Genomic DNA, 25,205 nt, shown 5'->3' with positions numbered 1-25,205 from the left:
AGGCAATTTGAAAAGAAAATTGCTTGAGAGTTTTTCTTTAACTTTGATAAGGATAAATACTAGGAAATGCTCAAGAGTACTCTTTAACCGCTCTTCGAGAACAACCATTTTTATTGTGCTCTCTAAGGTTCCACGTTGGTTCGCATTTGTACGGATCGTTATTTGGCAATCATCCTTTCATCTAATCTCTGTTCTGAAGAACATATAAACGCTAAGGGTATTCAATTTCTAGGATTCCTGGTCAGTACGGCCAGACGTGGCCTAATGCATCATGCCTAGAAACTACGGGGCTTCCTTCCTTCCCCAAGTCGGAGATGTGGATTGTCCAAATCTGCTTGGCCTATTGACCTCAAGGTAACTGGCCAAACGCGATTGACTGACCTTTTCTGTCTACCAATCTACGTCCAATTTCACGCCTTCACATCAGGGTCTGCTTATTAGAAGCTCTTCTACATAACTTTTTTGTGACAGCAGTCAACATTTAACAATAATCTTGTTTGTTACTGACTAATACAGATAGTTAATATATTATGATCCACGGATGTATTGTTTCATATTATAATATATTTAATTATTTACTTTCCTTTATAATATGACATTTTTACCTCATTATTATGTTTATTTTCGCTAACTGTTAAATAATTAACTGTCGTACTATCATATTGTGTATGTTGTTACGTTAATGCTCGATTTATGTTTTTTGTTCAAAAATTATCTGAATTCATTCTTGTTTTAATTCTCAAATATTGTTGTTATATTGAAAAGTTGTAACAAGTAAATTAGCGTGTGCAATAAAGATTAAATTTCATCATTAAAACACTGTAAGCCACTTAAATCGCCAAAAACATGACAAGTATAATAGGTCGCTGTAAACAAAAAGTAATAACATGTCCAACAACTTAATAACGGGAATCTATAAATACTTAATGTGAAAGACAATGTTAATATCAAAACAACAACTGTAAAAAATGATCTGTTTAATCAAAAGAACATGACTCACATCAAATTGTAAATGATAAAAAAGAAAACAAATCTCACACCATATTAGCATGTTTGAAACTGGAACCATTTGATTTTAAAGGAAACGGCAATAGACTAAAATACAAATATCCAGTACTCATGATTATTTCTTGTATAATTTAAATCTCTTTGTATACAATTCTGGTACACAACTTGCAAAGTTTTAGTTACCGAATTGACCGGTTGTTTGCTATTATTCATTGATCCCTGTCTCTTGAAGTTCAGCTAGCGCGGGTTAGCGGGAAAAGTGTTACGTCTACGGATTTGTTGTGTAGTTTGTTTTTGGTTTTTTGATTGTGAATTGTTACCTTTAGAAAAATGCCTTCAATACAGTTAAGGCACTGTGTTATACTTTTATTAATATGAACTATTGTGACTATTCATAAGTAACAAGGTAAGTTTTTACTTGACTATTCCATAATGTCTTTGTTTACACAAAGGACTTAGTCTAGGTTAGTCCACTATACAATCTCACTTCAAACATTTTATTCATAATTTTATAGCGACCAAGTATAGTAATAATTCGCGTTTTTATTTTTACGGTGATGCCTTTAAAACATACCTCTTACAGTAACTTATTCACCAGTTTTATGGCCATTCTATTGAATTCTAGGCTAGCAGTCAATATGATTATTAATTATTGATTTAGATTCGAGATTTCTCCCTTTGTTGGTTAATATACAACACCTTTATTAAGTAATTAAGTAAATGCATGCTGGTGAAAAACTCTCCCATTTGCTCAAAATTATTAAGTTCTAATAATTTCTTGTATCTCATTATTGAATGCATGACTGCAGTCTAGTATGGTCACACTGGATCTAGGGAGTGAAAAGGACCCCACACCACTATTGAATAGTCTCTAACCAGAACTAGGTTTAAAATCAAAGTATACACACCAATACAAATTATATAAGTACATTGTATACTTGTTTGTTGTATGATAGGTATGACATGAATAATTAAAGCTGTACAAAATATGGTTCCAAAACTTTTAGTTCTTTAAACTAGTTTAGTACATTTTATTAGGTGCGGTAAGCTTTGAATCTTAAAGAAAAAAATCGTGTATAACATGTTGATTTTGGGTGAGAGAAAACAGGAAACTAGATCCAGCTTTCTGTTTCATTATGGATCAAGTATCACATGGATCCACTTACAGGCTACAGGGTATTCAATTAATTTGAAACAGATCATTGTTTAGCATCGGGAAGTTGTGTAGTGTATCGAATTGATATATTATTTGCAAGACAGTTATTGATAGCCTGCCTTTTTCTATACATCAACACAAGAACTATTGTGTTACTCCTCATTCCTCTCCCATCTCTAACCAACTGATGATAAAGTGATCTGTTTAAATTAGCACAAGTTAGCACTTCTCCATCCTGTGATCAGTTCGATACAGCATGCCTTTCCTCCGAGAATATCTACTGTGACAAACCTTGTATGCTATTAAAGCTTTCATTATTGAAGCTTTAGCTGAGAGAGCACAAGTTGATGCAATTGATTTGGATTACTCTAAAGCCTTTGACAAAGTAGGTTATGCCCAAGTTTTGAAGAAATTGTAGGGATATGGAATTAAGGGCATTCTACTGTAGAGATTAGCAAGTTACTTTACCGTGATGATTGAATTGAACACTCTCCAAAACAGGCAGAGTGTTCAGGCCCGGGTTTTCCAGTACAAGCTACTGAATACTTCACTGATTGTCCTGTTCTTATTGCAGTGATCAATCTCAGAATCCCTAGTGGTGGTACACCGAGGTTGATAATTGCAATAAGAGCAGGACAATCCTATATGTAAGCATTTTCAACTTCAAGCTGAGCAGCTTTAAGATGGCTGTATGCCTTCAATTCAACCGGTAGTGGCATATTTATTAATTTTATATAAATTATAAATTTTAACACTTTCCGGCACTTAATTTTTGTGATGATAATTAAGTTATATCCCAAATGTTATTACTCTGATATATGTGCGGTCTATCATTTAAATTTGCAGATGTCGCTGACTGAAAGTTAAGAATTGGGTTAAAACAAAAACTGCTTCCTTTTATCTTTGTTCTATCTTGTTCATTATTACATTTCCATTCATCTGACAATCAATTTATTGTAACTATAGGTCGTCTCAAACAATAAGCATTGTTTTTTTTTCCAAAATTATAAAAATGCTGTTTGAAGAAAAATTATGAATATTTGCAAACATAGCATAAATAACACTTCTATTTATGGGGATGAAGAAAATTCACCTAGACCAATTTGTTGTTACAGACAAACAAGCCATGGGTATTCAAGGTCTTATCCCATTCTTAGAGAAAGCTTCAAGGAAAGTAAATGTTGGCCAGTACTCAGGCTGTACGGTTGCCTTAGATGCCTACTGCTGGCTGCACAAGGGTACCTTCAGCTGTGCAGACAAGCTTGCCCGGGGAGACAAAACTGATGCGTAAGTATACCAGAATATATAACAATGTTGCTTCCCAATATTGGAAATAGTTGTGTGGATATATGGCGAATTTGTTTATGCACGAAATGCAAGTGCACAAAAAAACTTCTCAATATTATAGAAAGGGTTTCGTAACATCCATTCATAAAGTTTATTTTTATAAATTATAAGAGGGTATTTTTCAATCAGATGTTTCAATTTGTTATGCACTTTTAAGGCAATTACAACATGACTATTCAAAGATTTGGTCAGTTGACAATAGTCAATTAAAATGTTATCTCTGTTTCTTGTGTTGTAATTATGTGTTTATGTAGTCCTTATTATTTAAAATGTAAACAGATAAGTCAAACAAATATAAATTAACTATTGTAAGAATTCCTTGGTTAATGAAAACAGGTTTACAATGATCGAGATATTCAGCTTTACCAATAATTCTAACAGCTTTCTTTTGAAGTACCAGTATTTCCTGAACTCTAGCAAAGTTCCCCACAGTATTAATCCATATCTCAAAATTGACTGAAAGTGGCCAAAATATGCAGTTCGAATATAATTTTCACTTATGCAGCAAGATAAATGTCTCAATAAAAAAATAATTCTAGATAATTTAGTAGACAGAAAATCAATTTGAGGTCCCCATGAAAGATTATTATCAATATGAATTCCTAAAATTTTGATTACACTACTTGATTCAAGGTTAAAACTATTTTCAGGAGTTGATTTTAAAGTAAACAAAATGTTTTGAGTTTTAGTTTCATTCATTAAAAAACCATTTTCTTTAAGCCATATTGATGCTTTGTTTATTGTGGTGCCGGTTAGTTTCTTTAGTTCATTCAGGTTATTACAACTATTGAAAAAGTTGTGTCATCAGCATAGAGAAGCGTATTAGCATTAACAGCCAATGTTATGTCACTGATATATATGATAAAAAGTAAGGGTCCAAGTACTGATCCCTGAGAGATACTGTACTCTACTTTGACTTCCTGTGACCATTTTCCTTTGATATTATAATTTTTGTGTTCCATTGATGAGGTATGATTTTATAAAATCAAGGGCACATCCATGAATTCCATAATGCTTCAATTTGGCTAAAAGAGTATTGTGTTCTACACAATCAAAGGCCTTACTCATGTCACATAAAGTGGCCTGAGCAAAGGCCTTATTTTCAAAAGTTGACAGTATATTTCGTGTTAGCTTGTCAATGGCATCAATAGTGGATTTACCTCTTCTGAAAACAAATTGTGATGGACTTAAAATTTTATTTTCTTCTAAATGATTACTTATTAGAAAATCACTTAGTAGAACAAGATATGACACAACAAGAGTCTGTCTTTTATAACCATGTTGTTGTTTCAAAAAAAAAAAAAAAAAAAAAAAAAAAAAAAAAAAAAAAAAAAAAAAAAAAAAAAACAGGACACAAAATAGTCTCACAATACAGGACATGCCTAAAGATAGAATATTCATAAACATTTAAATGTCTTAGTTTCCCCAATTCATGTGTTAAAGCAACAATTAATAAAGTAATGTTAATGATCTTTACAATTTGCATTATGTTTGCAGGTATGTAACTTATTGTATGAAGTATGTAAACATGTTGCTTTCCCACAACATCAAACCAATCTTGGTCTTCGACGGACGTCACCTCCCAGCAAAAGCAGACACAGAGAAAAAAAGAAGACAGTGAGTATTTGACTTTACTTAAGTAGAAAGTTAAATATTACTTGTGCTCTATACATAAATTAATATAAAAGAAAATAGGTTTTCTTTTCATCAACTTATGTTAAAAATCAATAATGTTTTCTGTGTTTAAATCTACAATACCAATAAAGTGACTTAAAATGTATATGATTAATGAATCTCTGGGATAATACTACTTGAATTTGGCATGGATAAGTACTAGTCATATAAAACCTCTAAACCATTTCTTTAGTTTTGGATTTTTTTAAACTGTTCAAACTTTTTATCTAAAAGCCATTTAATTCTGTGTAAAATGAAAATGTTTTCACTATTTACGGTTACAATTACCTGATGAAATTTCCATTAATCTTTACAAAATGTCACAAAATCCAAATTACTGTGGGTTCTTGTTTCAAAGCTGTAAAAGGTTGTATTTTAATTTTAGAATGGAACATAATAAAAATATACAAGTCAATTTTAATGTTATTGAATACATTGTATATGCTCTGGTATTATTTAAGTATTAAAAAAAATTATTACACCCAGCAAAATGTGATAAGAATTGGCTTATAGAAATGACACATTTAACCCAAACATTTTATTTCCTGTTACTTTTGTTTTATAATGCAAATATTTTATAAAGAGAACATTCCAACTTTGATTTTACTATATCCATTACACTGTAGATCCAAGACATGGCAAAAATAGAAACTCCATCAACTTGTCATTTACAACAACTTTAATAGATTAATTTGATATTGCATTATAATTTAATTGAAACATTAACTGTTAGTGGGAACTGTGAAATACAATGTGCACTACAAAATAGAAAAATGGTTTTGCAACATTTTGATAGTATAAATGTTTTATAGTATGGAAATTTACCAACTAGCCAATATAGTTCTGTAGACTATATAAGTATGTCTTAGCTGCAATATCATTAGTAACCTATCACTTCAATAGTTTAGTTATAATTTCATAAAAAACAAATTTAAATGAATGCTTTTCAGGAACCGTGAGATGAACAAGCGGCGAGCAGCCGAGCTGCTACGTCAGGACAAGCCTAACGAGGCCCGCACATTCCTCCAGCGCTGTGTCGATGTAACTCACACAATGGCCGTAGAACTGATGCGAGAATGTCGCGCACGTAATGTGGACTGCATCACTGCACCATACGAGGCTGATGCGCAGCTCGCTTACCTCAACCTTGCAGGGATCGCTCACATCATTATCACTGAGGACTCGGACCTGCTGCTCTTCGGCTGTACTAAGGTGTCAAATTTAGAACTTGTACATAATGTACTTGTAGAAAAGCATATTTAATTTAAAATAAGACTTTTACCATACAACCTGAAACGTTTTGAATTGTAACTAAAATTGAAATATTTCATAGATGCGCATTAGTTCTGAATTTCGAAAAAATTCCTAGTATTATTAATTTCTTTAAAGGTAGTTTTTGACAGTTAAAGTATTATGAAGGTAACAGGTTTTTTTCAGACATTTGTCATTGTTTAGTGATGACAAGAAATCAGTAACTTTATAACAGGATTTCGGACATTGTCGATCGTTATATGTTAAAAAAGGTAAAAAACAATGTTTTGATGATTGGAATGCATCGTCTTCATCAGGTGGGGGGGAGGTATTAATGCAATAAAAAATAAAGAACAGAAAGAAGAAAAAAAGGAAATAAAAGGGTTCAAACCAAACAGTTGCTTGGAGTCTAGTCCAGGCATTATCACTGCACAAAATGCAAGTCCCAAATCCTCAAAACGTTGTGTTATACCGTTTGCAACATATAACGATGGCAAATGTCCGAAATCCTGTTATCCTTTCAAACCTTCCATGGTCAATAACAAACATTAAACAAAGAAGAGTAACACTATGTTTTGAGATATGGAATCTGATGTCTTTCTCAGGTAGATAACTAACCTAACACATAAGTTCAAATAAACAAATAATTTCAGGAGCATTGTGACTCACGTCAGGAATAGATCGTATAACCAACCACAAAACTTTTTATATTTGTGTACTTTCAATCTCAATTTTATAGTTCCTTTTGACAAATGTGAACATGTTTCCTGTTTTTTGACTATACCTCATGCATGTAAATCTGTGCCTTATGGGTAATAAAGACTGATTCTTGATTCTTTTCTTGATTCTTGATAACAGACTTTGGAACGTAATGTTACTGGTCTTGTACCATTGAATATTGGCAAATGTCCAAAAAACCTGTTATCTAAGATTTTAACTAATCCACGTGGGTGTTATTGTATGTATATTGAAAATAAAAAGGATAAAACATTTAAATTTTGAAGTAATCAATCAAAGCCATATTTTTAAAAATTTTATTTATTTATGGTAAGAATCACAATAGAAGATTCTCTTGGATCGGAGTAGAGAAAAACTTTTCATTTTAAAAATTGTTAAAGACCAAGTGTATTATATTTTAGTCCAAAGTTTTTCCAATATTAAAAGATGAAAAGTCTTGTTTTAAATATACTTTATTTTGAACCAAAATAGCACCAGACAACCTCATTAAACTTTCTAGAATCTTTTGGTTGTTTGGAAATACTACTTTATGTAAAGTTAGAATGTTTGTGCCATATTTTTTATCACTATTTTAAACTAACTACAATTTTTATTGTTTTAATGTAAGAATTGTGCCTAATTCAACTGTTCTCGTTGGTTAATAGGTAATATTCAAGTTGGACCTAAGCGGTAACGGCCTGCTGGTAGAACAGGAGAGACTACACCTGGCGATGGGCATCAGTCCAAGCAGTTTCAGTCTGGACAGGTTCCGGCACATGTGTATCCTCTCCGGATGTGACTATCTGCCTTCTCTACCCAAAATTGGTTTGGGCAAGGCTTGCCGCTTCATCAAGAGCACAGTTGACCCCGACATACACAGGGTATGTCAATACCACAGATAAACCCAGATCATCTGAAATGGGTCAGGATCTCTGTTTGTATAGAGGGCATTTTTCCAGAAATTATCAGCAACCTTAGAAAGTCACAAAAGTCAGAAGTTATTGATTTCTTTAAAGAAATGGTTTAACATTGTTGCAAAATCTCTAGATAGTAATCTGATTCTTCAGTATCAAATAAAATTTCTCTAAACAATATACGAGGGTTGTTCAATAAATAAAGACAGACTGTGTCTATAAAACATTTATTATTTAATTCTGATCTACATCAAATTTTTCACCTTCAAAGTATTCCCCATTAAGTGAAATGCACTTGTCCCAGTGCCTTTGCCATGCCTGGAAAACGTTAGAGAAGCCATCCTTTGACATGTTCTTCAGGATCACCTCCAAAGCCTTTACTGCTTCCTGTTCCTAATCAAAACGACGTCCCTTTAATTCCTTTTTTGCAGTAGGAAACAAAAAAAGTCACAGGGCGCAAGGTCAGGACTATAAGGTGGGTGGGGCACGACCTTAATGTTTCGTTTGGCCAAATATTCTGTCACAACGTGTGCAATGTGAGGCCGCGCATTGTCGTGATGAAGTTTCCAGTTTCCTCGAAGTTCTGGACGCTTTTGAGAAATGTGATCATTCATTAATGTAGCCAAAACTTGTTTGTAATAGTCTCCATTGATTGTCTGTCCACGTGGAACTGAATGAGTGTACACCATTCCTTTATAGTCAAAAAAAGTAATGACCATTGCTTTGTTTGCAGATTTGGTTGCCCTAGCTTTCTTCGGGCGACCTTCATTTTTTTCTACCCACTCAGTGCTTTGGATTTTCATTGCAGGGTCATACTGATAAACCCAGGACTCATCAGCAGTGATTACACTCTTCCACCAATCCCTATCTTCTTCAACGAACCGCTTCCACTCAAGGCAAACATCGACACGGTTTTGTTTTTGTTCAGGTGTGAGTAAACGAGGAATCCAACGAGCACACACTCTAGACATGTTAAGATTGTCTTTTAAAATTGTGTGAGCACTACCTACCGATATGTCAAGGAGTTCAGCAATCTGTCTGACGGTCAGACGTCAGTCGGTTTTGATCATTGCCGCTGCTGTATTGATGATTTCCTCAGTGAGAGCAGTAACTGGGGCACCATCTCCTCCCTGCAACTCTGGGTCCTCTCTTCCCTCCTTAAAATCTTTGAACCAGCAAAAACAGGAAGCACGAGACATTGCGTCATCCCCAAAAGCTTGCTTTATGTCTTCATAAGTGTTAGTCGCAGTTTTGTTGAGTCTAACACAAAACTTAATCGCATATCGTTGTTCACGCAAACTGGACATGATAAAACGTTGGAGGCGGCACTTACCAAGCTGATGTTCAAATGAGCACTGATGGCTTTGTGATAGAGATAAAGCAATTCAATGTCTGTTGGTAAACAATAGGGTCCAAAGGTATTGGAAAAACCTGGCATCATGTCTTATCAGAGCAGTATGGGGAAATCCCGGGCCCAGTCTCAGTCTTTATTGAACAACCCTCGTAAATAATCTAAAGTCAGATTTGTATTGAAAATGTATAAACTCATTATCACTAAACTGAACTTTTTCTTTCTAATTATCTTTTTGCTTCCTCTATTTTGCATTCTGACTTATTTTCAACCAAAAAGTAAATGTTTTAAAACTAACCCTATGTTGCAAAGTATTAGTCTATTTTAATTTTCTTTTTGTTTAGGGTTTGTATGTGAAGTATTCTGTTTGTCCATGATTTTATCTACTAGTTTATTTGTATTTTTTTATAGCACAATAAAAAAAGACTACTTACACTTAACCAGTACACACACATAGTCTATATTAGACGATGTCAATGATCATACATTGAAAAACACATGTTTACACCATAAATATAAAGTAGCATAGATTATATGCATAAATGACCTAAAACGGCCATATAAAAATAATCAAATACTTATGATAATTGTAAAATAACTCCACATGACGAGACAAATGGGAACAAATTCCATAATCTGATCAGCTGATGACATGATCAGTTATGAAACAGATTATTTATAGCATATTATGATGCAATCGGTTTTTATTTATTTGATTTTTAAGAGAAACTGATTTCCTTTTTAGCCTTATTCTCCTGTTCCTCATCGGCTACTGGCTTGTATGAGGATGTTATCATACAGAATAAGGGGAAGAGTCGGTACAGTACGAGGTTGACTATATTGATACAAGTTTTACAAAGACACAATTTGAACTTGTGCTACCTCTAACTCAAATCCAAAACCTGACAGACCATGTTCCTACAGGTCCTCCCAACATAGTTCTAATTTTTGACAATAGAGTACTACACTAAACAGGGGCTTGGAAGTGTTAATTACCAATATTCTCACCTGATACGAAAGGCTGAACCGGTTGTGACATTTGATTGTTAGAATAGAAAGGCTTACCATTCAGGGAAAGAGTGAAGGGTTTGGTAGCGTTACGTAGTAGTAGGTTTTAATGCACATACTGTACAAATATAAAGTAAAGCAAGTTCTTTTAATATCAGAGTTTAAGAAATGTAATATGCAATTATTTTTCAGCCACCGAGAGAACAATAGCTTCCTTTATTCACTACTTTGGATTATAAACTTTTATTCTCTCTGAACTGTTTTAAGTGGCAATTTAAATATACGAGGAAGAATTTACCATGACTGTATTGTACTTATATGTATTAAAAGTAGCTATCTGTTTGTCATGACTCATTGAGACTCAAACCATAAACACTTTTTTGGTTTGATAAATGTGTTTGAATGCAGGTTATTTTTTTACAGGATAGGGTTAATCTTCTTTCTTTTGAGTCATAGAACATACTGTTTTATTGTTCACTGTGATCTCTTATCATTCTGTTTTTGAGAATTGTTTCCACAATTGTTGGCCAAGTGATAGCCCCAATTGTAAAAACCACATTTCTCTGTGCTGTCTGAGACGGATTCTTGTGGTTTCAGTAGACAATTTTAGATTATACTTGTACTGACGTGTACATATTTCAGGCTCTGTCACGTCTGGGAGGCCACTTGAACATGAATATTGTGGTACCACTGGAGTACAGAGATAAGTTCATGGAGGCCGATGCAATGTTCCGTCACCAGCCTGTGTTCGACCCCCTGCGGAAGAAGCTTGTTCCACTGACCCCTCCGGCACCAGGAGCTCCCCCACCTCCCCTGCTCTCCCAGGAGCCACTAGATGAAACGCAACTGCTACAGCTCGCATTGGGTAATCTCGACCCCTTCACTCTGACTAAAGTCGATGACTGGAGCCCTGACAAACCCATGGTATGTAATAGTAGAAGCAAGATACCATTATTTTTACTGAATAAGAGATAACATAATAATAATAAACAGTTTACTTTGTAGCAAATTATGTAAAAATAAACATGAATAACATGGTTTTGATGGTTGGTAGAACTGACTAATAAAATGAATGTATTCATTAATCCTAGAGCTGGCAGTGGCCAAATACCTTTTCAGGCCATTCTTCAAATCCGTCAATGGATATCTTTTGTTCTCTCCCACATTATGTAATGTTAGTGTTGAAGTAGTTAATTAATTATTTGGTTGCAATAAAATTCATATACTTGCAAAGATAAAGAATCATACTTCTCAGTAATATTTAATTTTGTTAGGTGTTCTTTTATTTTTAGTTTCTTTTACAGGTGTTGTATCAGCAAAAACTAAATTTGTAGATGTCATATATTTATTTAGTAAAGATTTTGTTTGTGTAGCAGGAAATGATTATATTGGGATTTACCATTAAATTACTTATTTCTTAGAAACAGCATAAACTTTTAATAAAAATAAAACAATTTATTGTTTTATATTGTTAAAAAATTATGTATAACATATTAGTTTGGAAAATGTTCCAAACAATTGGTTGAGCTTTTAAAATAAATCTTGATAAAATTATGTATGGTTAGCTTATACAATTTGCTACAAAGATTACACAAAACTGTGTCAATAAATAATTTAAAGCTATCTAAAAACTAATTTAGGCAAACACCATGTAACTAAATAAAACTATTTGTCCAAAAAAGATTTTTTCAATTTATGCTTAAAACTGACTAGATATGCTACAAATAATTTATTATTCATTGAGGTTGATATATGTACTTTATGGCACTTTTCTTGAAGCTTTCTCTCAAATTTCAGACGTGGTTTTAATTATTTCTAAATAGAATTGTTTCTGAATTAGGAAACATGTGTTGATGAGTTAAAACCAATTACTAGAAGACTTAAAATATGAACATTGTATGAGCAGAAGGCCGAGGGCCGCAGCAATGGCTGGAACGCGAGGCTGATCGCCCCGCACAAGAGTATCTGGTCGGCAGACTACAAGCCTCAGCCAGTGGTGACCCAGCAGCCTGACCCTTGTCAGGTCACGAGGTCATCCACCTCTGGGAGGATCGTGGAGAAGAGTGTGGAGATCCCAAAGTTGTCGGCTAAGCGTCCATCTCAGAGTAAGTTTGTTTTATATATAGGTCATCATGGCATTGGTTGTGGTACCACTTTCAAATGTTAGATCTCTTCTATAATAACATGTTTGCTGCAGAAAAAATTCCCATTACAAACATGCTACAAAACTAAAATTCACCATTTTCGTTCAGTTGGTGCTATTCTGGTTTATCGTGCTATAAAATCATCTTATTAGATGATTTTAAGTTCTTACGCGTAAGTAACCGAGTGGACTGTCCAGACAGTAGGCCGCATTTTTAGCAAAAGCGTATTTTAAAAATATACATATAAATTCATAATAACTTGCTAGTTCTAATTAGCAATATCCTAAAGGACCAGAATTGTTTCGGGTGACCTTGTTGATTTTCATATGGTTCTGTCTCTAAGCTAAGTAACTGTCCAGAGAGTGATCCCGCACATAGTGTATAATGTGTAATAGTACGGTGCAGGCTGCAGCTCAACATACAGTCCCACGTTATGTATAGAAAGTACCTATACTGTAGAACAAGTCTGAAAGCTTTCAGGGATCTGCAGAAAGATTGCAGCATGTGACAGGCAAAAAAACAAAGAGCTGAGGTGTTGGTAGCACAACTGTCTCGACAGCCCTCCGAAGTTTTGGTGAAAGACACGCTAATGTCCAGACAGTAACCTGCAGCGAACATATTCTTCCTTGTAATACAAAAGAAATTATTATTGAATCAGAATGACACAGTTTTAAATTACTTTCCAAAAATGTAATTTTATTCTGTGGTTCAAATATGTTGAATACTAGCAGTTACCTGAGGTTTCGCACACAATTTAGGCTTTGCACATGTATGGACACATTCACAGGTCTGAGAAGCCTACTTCTATCAAAAGACAACTACAATGAATTTAAAAGAATTTATAGTAAAAGTTAGACAGTAACTTTGTCATTGATATCAGCACTACAGTACCAACCAGACACTGCATACTTAATATTAGCTCAAATGTAAAGTTAAAAGCTTTGTTTTACTAAAACTTTTGTTTTTGTCATTTTGATATTTTATTACTCTGTGCCCAACAACGGTTGCAGAAAAGGTCTTAATAAGAAGTGTTGTTACTATCAAGCTTACTCTATGCTTTTAAGACTATAAATGTAAACAAATTGAAAATAATTGTTTAATTAATTAAACATTGGTCATCCTGTCATAAAACAATGCTTACACAGAACAGTTTATAAAAATTTAACAGGCTCTTTCAATTAATAACAATTGTAGGTTGTAATGCACCTTTAGAGACCAAAATGTAATTTTTCACTACCTTTAGAATCCAGTGAGACATAGCACAGAGGAATGTTTAAAATTAGGAATAGGCCTATATGTTAACCAGGGACTCTAAGAATGTCCATGTAAAATTTTAGTACAAGTGGTCCAGTAGTTTTAAGTAATTAAGTAAAACACATACACATAGATATTATTATATTTTTATATTATGGTACAGACTTACTAGACAATGTAAACTAGAGCATAAAATATAAAAACTTTAAAATTTAAGCAAAAATTGTTATATTTACTGGAGGAAATTCATTAGAAAGTGTTTGTAGGTTAATCTCTTTTGTAAAGATGCATTGTATAATTTATGTACTTTCTTTAATTCGTTTACATATCAGCTTGGTTTGATATTTTATATTTTTGACTTTATATAATAGTGTAATGTGTTTTGTGTAATATTAACTAAAAAATGTTTGAATTGAAAGTTGTAGTATAAGTACACATAGTTCTCTTGAGTAAAGCAAGCAAACATTTCAAAGTAGATTGAAACTTCCAAATCATTATTCAGCTTGTTTGTAATCCAGTGTTATCCTACAAATGCATTTGTCGGATTTATTTTCCATTCTTTGAGTACTTAGGAGGTATTTGTACCAGAACAGGCTGTAAATTTATTAACTTTGATTGAAATTTTGTAGCTACAGAAGAAGAGTTGAACTCAATACGCTCCCAATTTGGGATTTCTCCTCAACCGACCAAGAAGCCTCGCCAAAATGCCGAAGATATCCTGGATCTCTTGGACAAGACGGACCACACACCTCCAAGGTCAGATGAGACTCAATCCCAGCTGTTGGAATCACCAAGGAAGACAAACCCGAATCCATTCACTAAGACAACACCCTCTAGTGCCAATAAGTTCAGCGGATTGTCAAAACTAGCTCAGTTCAGGCGGACTCCTGTCAGTGGATCAAATGTACAGAGCAGGTATCGTATTTATTTTTATGTTATAATAGATCATATAGAAGATTTTTCATGTTGATTACTTATTTTTGAGCTGATACAACTGAATTGAATTCAGAATGTGTTGTACAAGAACTGACCAGAAAGTAATAAATATTTCCAACTATATTCCAACTACAATACATTATAATACCTTGTGTGTCATTTAATGATACATTAACCCTTTCCGCTCGGATGGGCAGCAGTGCTGACCAAATATGGCTTCTCGTAGGCTCGTATTATTTTAGCGCGTACTGTCCACTCAGATCGGATGGGCAGCGGTGCTGTCCACTATGGCGCCCGCGTGCACACAGCAGCCATGTCATTGTTGCGTCCCCACCAGCTCGGATTTATTTTCGCCGCGTCATTGATACTGTGCCTTTTAAAAAGTTAAATGGATTTAAAGGTCCAAAGGTAAATAATAATGTAGTCGAAAAGTATTACAATGGAAATGTTATATTTTTATAAACTAACATAAGTTACAATGAGTATTAATAATGTGACAGTAAATAATTATAACATGATAAAAAATAAAAAATAAAATTGAACTGCTTATTATTGTTACGAATACAAATTTAACTGCAGGCTAGTTGTCATCTTGTTGAAATATCTGAGATGAATGGTACTTTTCAAAACAAACAACCGAAGTGAAGACCGGGCTCATTATCACAAGTTTTACAATAAAACTCCACTCTTTTCCTGGTGCCACCTTGTGCTCTGCTGCTACACACGACGCAATCCTTCACTTTTCTACCTTCAAGAGGATATGGTAGATGAAGTTTCCCATTTAGTCAGGAAATGTCTTGCAATTGGGATGGTCTTCCTTTTTTATTTGTGTTCCTTACATCGCCAACAAGCTCTAATACCATTAATTAATAATAATACCACTAAAACCAGATATTAATACTGATATATTTACACTCTTATTTACAGTCATATTTACACTGATATCTACAATACTTCATTTACACTAATATTTAATAAAATTGCACAATATTAAGAATAATAAACAATCCGTTCTAATAATGCATACGTAGGTTAACTCACTAGTGACAATGTGGTTAAAAGCGTGCTAAAACGAAAGCCTAGAACGCAATATTGACCAGATGATCAATTTCCAAGCTTTGTAAAGAAACAGCTGATTGATCTTAATGCGTTGTATTATAAAAAAATACGTCCGAATAAAAAAAAAGAGTTTATAACCTGTGGTCAACGCTGCTGTCCATCCGAGCGCTAGTAGGATTATTCAACCTACAGCACAGCTGACCATCCGATCTCTGAGGACGGCAACTCTAAAAATAAATGTGCGCGCTAGAGGAAATGGCGCGGGTGGCCAACACTGCTGCCCATCCGATCTCTGTGGACATTCTAACATTACCGCTCCGAGCGGAAAGGGTTAAAACATAGTCAAGTTGTAAAAATATACCCAGAATATAGTTGGTTTAATGAAATTCTTTTAAATGTAAGATATGGAATATTCAAAACGCCAATTGGTGTTTCCCACATCGTTAATTCAATAATTATTTAATTGGTTATTAATTTTTAAAACAATTTTGCTTTCAGATATTTTAATAGTCAGCCTGTCAAAAATATTAATGAAAATGAATCCAAGACAAACACCCTTAAAGATCTCAGTAACGTTTTAGAGAATCAGGTGCCAGAAACTGGCAAAATGCATATTGCGAACCATGTAGAAAAACTTTCTGATGGAAAAATCAGTTCCTTGATTGAAGACTCGAGCGAAGATATCAAGGAGGAAAGAAGTGATTTAGGCCAAACAGATGGAAAAGAGAACTGCTCAGAGGCTGTGAAGCCCAGGCGTGAAAACACTTTTAAATGGAAGCCTTCTCTAGCTGACATGTTTGGGTTTAAGAGCAAATCTTTGCCTTCATCTCCGTCAGTGCAGAAGAGTTTCGTGAACCCTTCAAAAGATGAATCAGATGCTCAAGAGGAATCTGATTGCTCTCAGAATACTCAGTCAAGCGTAAAGGACACCAAACCTACAAGTCGAAACCCGTTTGCTAAAGTGAAGAAATTGGATGACTGTACAAAAGTGGAAGAGGAGAATGATCGTTCAAGTAGTTTGGGGTCTCAGGGATTCTCCTTAAGTCCAGACTCTCAGTCGGACGTGTTAACACCGGACACCTTTAGTGAGGTAAGTCTCAAGATTCTTAATTCACAATTGTTTCTTCTTTACAAATTTAATGTTTAATATAGTAATATAAATGGTGTCATGTTTTTAAAGATTGGAATAAATCTGAAATGAAATTAAATATGCCTTTATTTAAGAGGCGGAAAATACAGGCCAAATCTCACCAAATATAGGATACAAATAGTAAATGCTAGAAATATTTTCCCCAGTTTTTGAAAAATTATGTTTTTTATTTTGTAAAGAGTGAGCATATTATAAAAAACCAGATAAGACAATGTTGATACAATTTTTATAACTATAGTGCATTGACCAAAACAAAAAGTTTCAAATTTCTCTACGAATTATTACTCAAAAGTTATAGCAAAATTTAATAATTTAAAAATAAATCCTGTATTAAAATTATGATAGAAATCATACTGATTAACTGTCTCTGTACGAAATTACTCATTATTTAAATTAAATTTTATAAATTTGTAAAATGATCAATAAAAAATAATTTTTAATATTTTCATAAAATCTATTCTTAATTTGTTATGATATATGATATTTATATGATAGTTTATATTAGTTTTACTTTAATAACAGTTTTTTGGTCAAAAATTCAGATCTAAAAAGGTTTAATTTTGATGTCAAGAAATGTAGAGGACCCAAAAGACGATGTCTCATTCATTATATGATCACGTGTTTGTGTATATTTTGTCTATTCTATTTTTACTGTTCTGGCATACACAAAACCCAACCAGTGCTTGATTTAAAGAACAATTTAAGATATTTTAATTATAAATATCAATGAAAATCAAAATACAACTTTTCAGTTTTCATTAAATACTTTCACTTTGGATTATGACTCAACTTTCGCTTCCGTGTAAAATCGTAATTGTACTTATTCAAACTATTAAGGTACATCTTGTTATGAAATTCATTTGCGTTTTTTATGTTTTAAAACTTGTGATCTCAAAAATTAGTTATCTTTTGTTTGGGTATTACATGCCTGAAACTATGTAGGTTGCTGTCAGATGAATTCAGAATCAGAAACGACCGAGCTAAAGTACGTAAACTATTTCTGTAATTAACAGCGATATGGATTTAATTGTTCTGAAATTATTCATTACACATTTGAATAAGTAAGAATTAATTGTTGCTATTTTCTTTGTCTAATATATAATATTTAAATAAAAACTATGATGAGCGCCGACATATTGCAGGAGTCTACAGCAAGTATCACACCTCGACGTCAAGTGAAGGTGGGCCTAAGCAAGCGACAGAGCACTGGTTGCCAGAAAAGTCTGCTGTCCATGTTCGCCTTCAAACCTAGGTAAGCGGTGCTTATAGTGATTTTTAAATTGCACACTAAACATTGAATGGGGGGTGGGGGGGGGGGGGGGTGGGGGGGGGGGGGGGTGGGGGGGGGGGGGGGTGGGGGGGGGGGGGGGTGGGGGGGGGGGGGGGTGGGGGGGGGGGGGTTACGTTTATTGTTCCAAAAACGGTATTAGTACTCTGTAAAGATTCTCTTCTTAAAAGTCCAATATTAGCTGCCACCACCAACTAAACCTCCTCTTGTCATGTTCGAGGCCTTGGTATTATTAGCCCAGCTTACTTGGTGTTTATTACACAGCGCAATATTTACGTTTATTGTCCAAAAAACCGGTATTAGTTATCTGTAAAGATTCTCTTCATAAAGTCCAATATAAGCTGCCACACACCACTACCTCTTGTCATGTTCGGGGTACCTAGGTATCTATTATAGCCCGGCTGTCCTGGTGTTATTACACATGCGCGACTATTTACGTTTATTGTCCAAAAAACGGGTAATTAGTACTCTTGTAAAGATTTCTTTCATATAAGTTCCAATATTGCTGCCACCACACTACTCCTTGTCATGTTCGGCGCCTTTGGGGGGTATTTTTAGCCAGCTACCTGGTGTTATTACCACAGCTGGCAATATTTAGCTAGTTTATTTATGTCCACAAAATACTGGGTTTTAGTTACTCTGTGCGCAAGCCGGAAAGATTCTCTTCACTTAAAGTCCAATAGTAGCTGCCACACCACTACTACCTCAATGGGGAGAGGGGGGGGGGGGGGTATATTAGCCCAAGCTACCTGGGGTATTACACCAGGGGAAACTTTACGTTTATTGTCCATAAACCGGTATTTGTACTCTGTAAAGATTCTCTCCCATTAAGACCAATTTAACTGCCACCACCACTTCCGTCCTTGTCATGTTTTCGGGCGGCCTTGGCTTTATTCATTAGAACCCCAAGCTGCCTGGTGTTAATTACACCTGCAGAAATATTTAACGTTTATTAGTCCAAAAATATTGGTGATTAAGTATTCTCTTGTACACAAGGATTCTCTCCATTTAACAGTCCAATATAGTCTTCCCAAACACCCACAACCTCCTTGATCATGTTCGGGTCTTGGTATTATTAGCCCAGCTGCCTGGTGTTATTACACTGGGGAGATGGGGGGGGGGGGGGGGGGGGGGGGGGGGTGGGGGGTGGGGGGGGGGGGGGGGGGGGGGGGGGGGGGGAGGGGGGGGTGGGGTTGAAGTTTTATTGTCTAATAAACGGTATTAGTACTCTGTATCAAGAATTTCTTTCCATAAAGTCCAATATAAGCTGCCCAACACACACTAACCATCCTTGTCATGGTTCGGGGCCTTCGGTATTATATTAGCCCAGTGCTACCTTGGTGTCTATTACACTGCGACAATCTTGTACGTTTTATTGTCCAAAAAAACTCGGTATTAGTACAGCTGTCTGTAAAAGATTCTCCTCCATAAAGCATCCAATATAGGCTGACCAGACCACCCACTAGCCCTCCTTGTCATGTTCGGCGGCCATAGGTATTATTAAGACCCAAACAGCTACCTTGTTAGTTAGTTATAGCACCTGCGCATAGCTTAGTGATATAACGTTTATTGTCCAAAAACGGTAAATTAAGATGATTCTGTAAAAAATTCTCTTACATAAAGTCCAATATCGACTTCCGACGCACCACTAGCATACCATACGTCCATGTTCGGTCTTGGTTTTCTCGGACTAAGCTACATTCAGGGTGATACACAGCACAATATTTACGTTTATTGTTCCAAAAACGGTTTTAGTACTCTTAAAGATTCTCTTCATAAAGTCCATTATAGCTGCCAACACCACTACCTCCTTGTCTGTTCGGTCCTCGAGGTATATTTAGCCGACGGCTTGCCTGGTGTATATTACAACAGCGCAATAATTTACCGTGTTATTCGTCCAACAAAACGGGTATTAGTTACTTTGCTGAGTAAAGATTACTCATCCATAAAGTCCAATATACGCTGCCACCAAATCAAACCACTACCACCCTCCTTGTCATGTTCGGGCCTTGGTATTATTAGCCCTGCAGCTACTGGTGTTATTACACTGGCGAAATATTTTGGTAACGTTTTGATTGTCACAAAACATGGTATTGAAGTATTCCAGTACAACGATTCTAATCCATAATAGTCCAATAATTAGCTTCCCAAACACGTAATCATCCTTGTATGTTCGGTCCATGGTATTATTAGCCCAGCTACCTGGTGTTATTAACACAGAGTATCTTTCACGTTTCTTGTCCTAAAACTCGGTATAGTACTCTGTAAAGATTCTCTTCATTAAGTCCAATATAGCATGCCACCACCAATCTCACGCTTGTCATGTTCGGCGTCTTCGGTATTATTAGCCCAGCTACCTGGTGTTATTACACAGCGCTAGACTTCTTTACGTTTATTGTCCAAAAGAAACGGTATTAGTACTCTGTAAAGATTCTTTACGCAATAAAGTCCAATATAGCTGCCACCACCTACATACCTCCCTTGTCTAATGTTCGGTCCTTGGTATTATTAGCCCAGCTACTTGGTGTTATTACACAGCGCAATATTTACGTTTATTGTCCAAAAACGGTATTAGTACTCTGTAAAGATTCTCTTCATAAAGTCCAATATAGCTGCCACCACCACTACCCTCCTTGTCATGTTCGGGCCTAGGTATTATTAGCCCGGCTGCCTGGTGTTATTACACAGCGCAATATTTACGTTTATTGTCCAAAAACGGTATTAGTTACTCTGTAAAAGATTCTCTCCATAAAGTCCAATATAGCTGCCACCACCACTACCTCCTTGTCATGTTCGGGCCTTGGTATTATTAGCCCAGCTACCTGGTGTTATTACACTGCGAAATATTTACGTTTATTGTCCAAAAATGGTATTAGTATTCTGTAAAGATTTCTCTCCATAAAGGTCCAATATAGCTTCCCAACCACCACTAACCCTTCCTTGTCATGTTCGGTCTTGGTATTATTAGCCCAGCTGCCTGGTGTTATTACACTGCGCAATCTTTACGTTTATTGTCCAAAAACGGTTATTCAGTACTCTGTAAAGATTCTTTCCATAAAGTCCAATATAGCTGCCACCACCACTACCTCCTTGTCATGTTCGGGTCTTGGTATTATTAGCCCAGGTGCCTGGTGTTATTACACTGCGCAATATTTACGTTTATTGTCCAAAAAACGGTATTAGTTACTCTGTAAAGATTTCTTTCCATAAAGTCCAATATAGCTGCCACCACCACTACCCTCCTTGTCATGTTCGGGCCTTGGTATTATTAGCCCAGCTACCTGGTGTTATTGCACAGCGCTATCTTTACGGTTATCTTTCAACAAAATTATTGCGAATTTTCAATTTAGCTCCATTTACTTTCTTCTTAAGTGCATCATCTGAATTGTGATGCTGTTGCAGACTTGACTCCCAAACACCTGACAAAAAACAGTCTGCAGCGAAGAAGCTTAAAACGCACCGCCCCGCATAGTTTCAACATCAGTGACATCCAGATTTCAAAAGTTAGTGCAATTCAGATTTTAGTAGTCAAGTCTGCAACAGCATCAGATATCAGATGCATGTAAGAGGAAGGTGAACTGGAGCTGCGTTGATGTAAAGAATATTAATTAGTTCTTCTCCTCCCAGATAATATACATCGAACACTAAAATCACTGTTCTGCTAAAAAGTTTAAAATGGTAGTGTGTTTAAAACGTTAGTAACTAAATACGACACAATCTTAACCCTAAACAAATATTAAATGATTTAGAAAACATATTATGCTAAAAATCAGTAGTATTTGAACATGGAATTTGCTAAAAAATATAACATATTGTGATATTTTCATTTAGTAAATTACATCTTAAATAAACCTTGAGTAGTAAATCTTATTCTAATTTAACTATCAAAGTACGTGAAAAGTTTTGCAATCAATATAAAATTACATTAGGTCTACATATTCTCTATTGTTTCAAATAACGTTAATTGTACACCTTTACCCAGTAAAGATGCATGCTTACATTCTGCTGGTCGTTGCCTACACTAATTGAGAAAATAAAATTACACTACTTAATTAAAAAGCAGTATTTTAATAACTCTCAGCCTACTCTTGTCCGATTAAACAAATAAATAAAACTACCAAAAATAAACATGCTAATGATGAATGGGCACATATTTAAGGAATATTTAACTTCCTTCATGTGACTGTTTTAATGCCGCAGGGTATCATGTTACAATACTGTTATATGAATCTATTAATTTGTACATAATAAGAAAGCGATTCTTATATTCAATATTTTAATTGTTTGTTAACTGTTTTAATAGAATATAAAATTTACAACTATGTTACCTATAAACTGATAGAAAAGGAGACCTACAACGGTAAAAAAGTTGTAATAGGATGTGAAGTTTTGAAAGTATCTTGACAAAAATGTGTACAAAACGGTAATTTAAACTTGATTGTGAATCAGATAAATCATTGAAGGAGTTATAGAGAGTTACAGATTCAAATAATGTCAAGTTGTTTCAAGATAGATGACTGGGAGATCAACAAGGAAACAACCGCCATGTTTGTACGACAGACGCTGAGACATCGCAACACCACTCCTCATCGTGTGCACTGAAGCAGCGGGAATAGATAGTGGGCGGAGTGGTGGGGTTGCTTTTTCATCAATTTTCCTTAATATTTTAGAAATATAACTACAATAAATCAAGTCAGATAACTTATGGTCCCTTGAATCAGTGATATATTTCTACAGCAAACAAATTGAGTAGTAAAAAAAACAATTACAAATATAAAATGTTTTCCAAGATAAAAAAATTGAAGGTCTTGGAGTTTTAGGTCATTTTATGTATAATTGAAATTAGTTAAAAAAAATGTAGGATTATCTATCCTACAGATCGTAGACAAGCTGAGGCAAATAAGTAAGTAACAGATATAACAAAATATAAAAAGTCAATGAAAAAATCATTTTTGTTTTTTTTGTTGAACCGTAATGCTATTCGATTTACAATAACTTTTGATACATTTGAGACAAAATTAAAATGTTTGAAGTATTTTTCAAAGTGTATTTAAAATTAATAATAATGGTAACAAAAATAATATCAATAATTACAGACTTATATCAACTACATTGAAAAGGGAAAGCGTTTAAGAAATTGTAAGAGCAAGAAATATGGTAGACATCAGTACAACTATCTGGCAGCAAACCAAAGCCGGAAATGGCGACAGGCGTGTGGAGAACCGACAACGGAAGCAGGCCTGTCAACCCTCTGTTGTAAATTTTACCAGCCCAGACTGTTTGTCTGGAGTGCTTTTGTGACGAGTGAGATTATACAGTATCATCACTAAATTGTTGTGTGAACAACAGAAACTGTAATATGCGGCTTATAAAAATTCTTAAAAAAATACATTTTACAAACAAGTCTTACTTGTAAAGCTCATCACAGCTAGAATGTGCGTATATTACTCTGGACATAGTTGAGGTCAATTCCAATAACAATAGTTGAGTATTAATGGTGTAATAAGCGAATGGTTTCACTAGTCAATGAACCATTCGGTTGTTTTCATACATTATTTTCTATCTCGACGTTTTCCAATGTTTTCATATGGATTAACCTAACGCGTGACTTACTTGGGTTAACATCCTGGATCAGTCATTCTCTGAAATAAATACGTTGAATTTTTTCAAGAGCATTTGATGCTTAGTTATTTCCTAAGAAATGCGGTTCTTTTAATAAGTAAAATCTCCAGAACAATATAATACAGGTTGACGCCAGCGTACTAAATACTAATATTAATGACACTCGGAGAGGTCATTTATAGAAATTTTATTAAGTAAAATAATAATCATTGTTGTGAAATCGCAAATCTAAAATTAAAAAGGAATAAAAAATTGGCTGAGTTTTAGCTTAAAAGTTACTTCGTACTTTTAACCCTAATTCAAGAATTGAGGTTCTTCTCTGAAAGATTCAGAAATAAACAATAATAATTTCTACAAAACCACGTTTGTTTTTAGAAGCTAATTTTACTTCAACCAGTAAAATATAACTTGTGAGAATCCTGTCTCGTATACAGAGACTATTTCTGCATAAATGTTTGTAAACCCGCCTGACAAACTGATAATTCACACCCTGACGAATCGTTTCTCCAGACATATACTCTTACGCAAAAATATTGACATCTCCAAAGATAAACTGTAATGAATGACCTATAGTAAAGTCTTTGAAAATATTAGTGCATGATAATAGTTCATTCAAATATTTATGTTTGGATTAGGTAAAATTATTAAAGAGAGCATAAATTAAATACTTCGAACTAGTTTATCGCATAGTCAGTAATATGAGTGCGAATTTTTAGTCAATCTCTTCAAATTGGTCTGCGAGTGTGGCAGGCTTGGACCATTGCCTTGTCTTTTTCAAGAAAGGTGCTGAAAAAACTGAGAACCAAGCACTAAGGATTATGTGCCATCGGTGTTTCTCAGTCCCATATACAGTCACATTATGGCGCTTGTGAGGATTTGAATAACAGTATCTGGACGTTTCCGATTAATTCCGCAACAAAAGACAAAGAGAATGGTTGAAATATTAAAGCCTCTATGTGGGAGCCATTTTTTCATTAGAACGAAACGTTCAACAGAATTATTCATAACAATAATTAACTACTGTTTTAGAATTCATTTGAATAAGTATAACTAACTACCCGTACAGTAGGTTATATTTTACAAGATGTATGAAATATTGAATGATATATATGCAAGTAAAATTGTAATTACTGTTAGTCGATGAATAATCTTTGTATGTTTCATTATTACGGTCATAAATTATCATATATATCTGAGAGGCAATCAAGCGAAAAAGTTTGAATAATTTAGTTCATTGTTGCTAAAAAAGAAATAAGAATCCAGTATAGAAATATATTCTAATGCAAGATTACACGATTCATGTGTACTGAACCATTACATACTGAT

General features: G+C 34.6%; 1 protein-coding gene across 1 annotated transcript; it reads left to right on the top strand.

The window, feature by feature from the left end:
• Window positions 1-1,240: 1,240 nt before the first annotated feature.
• Window positions 1,241-18,225, top strand: LOC124359957 (exonuclease 1). Its single transcript, XM_046813151.1, has 10 exons — window positions 1,241-1,414; window positions 3,280-3,451; window positions 5,009-5,128; window positions 6,136-6,397; window positions 7,819-8,034; window positions 11,069-11,350; window positions 12,333-12,531; window positions 14,454-14,739; window positions 16,318-16,909; window positions 18,112-18,225. Exons 2-10 carry the CDS (start codon window positions 3,291-3,293, stop codon window positions 18,223-18,225), a joined length of 2,232 nt encoding a protein of 743 aa, XP_046669107.1. The 5' UTR covers window positions 1,241-1,414; window positions 3,280-3,290.
• The last annotated feature ends 6,980 nt before the right edge of the window (window positions 18,226-25,205 follow it).

Source organism: Homalodisca vitripennis, chromosome 4 (assembly GCF_021130785.1).
Source record: "Homalodisca vitripennis isolate AUS2020 chromosome 4, UT_GWSS_2.1, whole genome shotgun sequence".
NCBI classification, from domain to species: Eukaryota; Metazoa; Arthropoda; class Insecta; order Hemiptera; family Cicadellidae; genus Homalodisca; species Homalodisca vitripennis.
This window is presented reverse-complemented; position numbering and strand designations above follow the sequence as displayed.

Bases quoted from the DNA above. Each gene is read 5' to 3' on its own strand.
- LOC124359957 (XM_046813151.1), top strand. From the start codon at position 3,291: ATGGGTATTCAAGGTCTTATCCCATTCTTAGAGAAAGCTTCAAGGAAA. The intron at 14,740-16,317 runs GTATCGTATTTA...TTTTGCTTTCAG, and splicing joins GGATCAAATGTACAGAGCAG to ATATTTTAATAGTCAGCCTG. The intron at 16,910-18,111 runs GTAAGTCTCAAG...GACATATTGCAG, and splicing joins CACCGGACACCTTTAGTGAG to GAGTCTACAGCAAGTATCAC.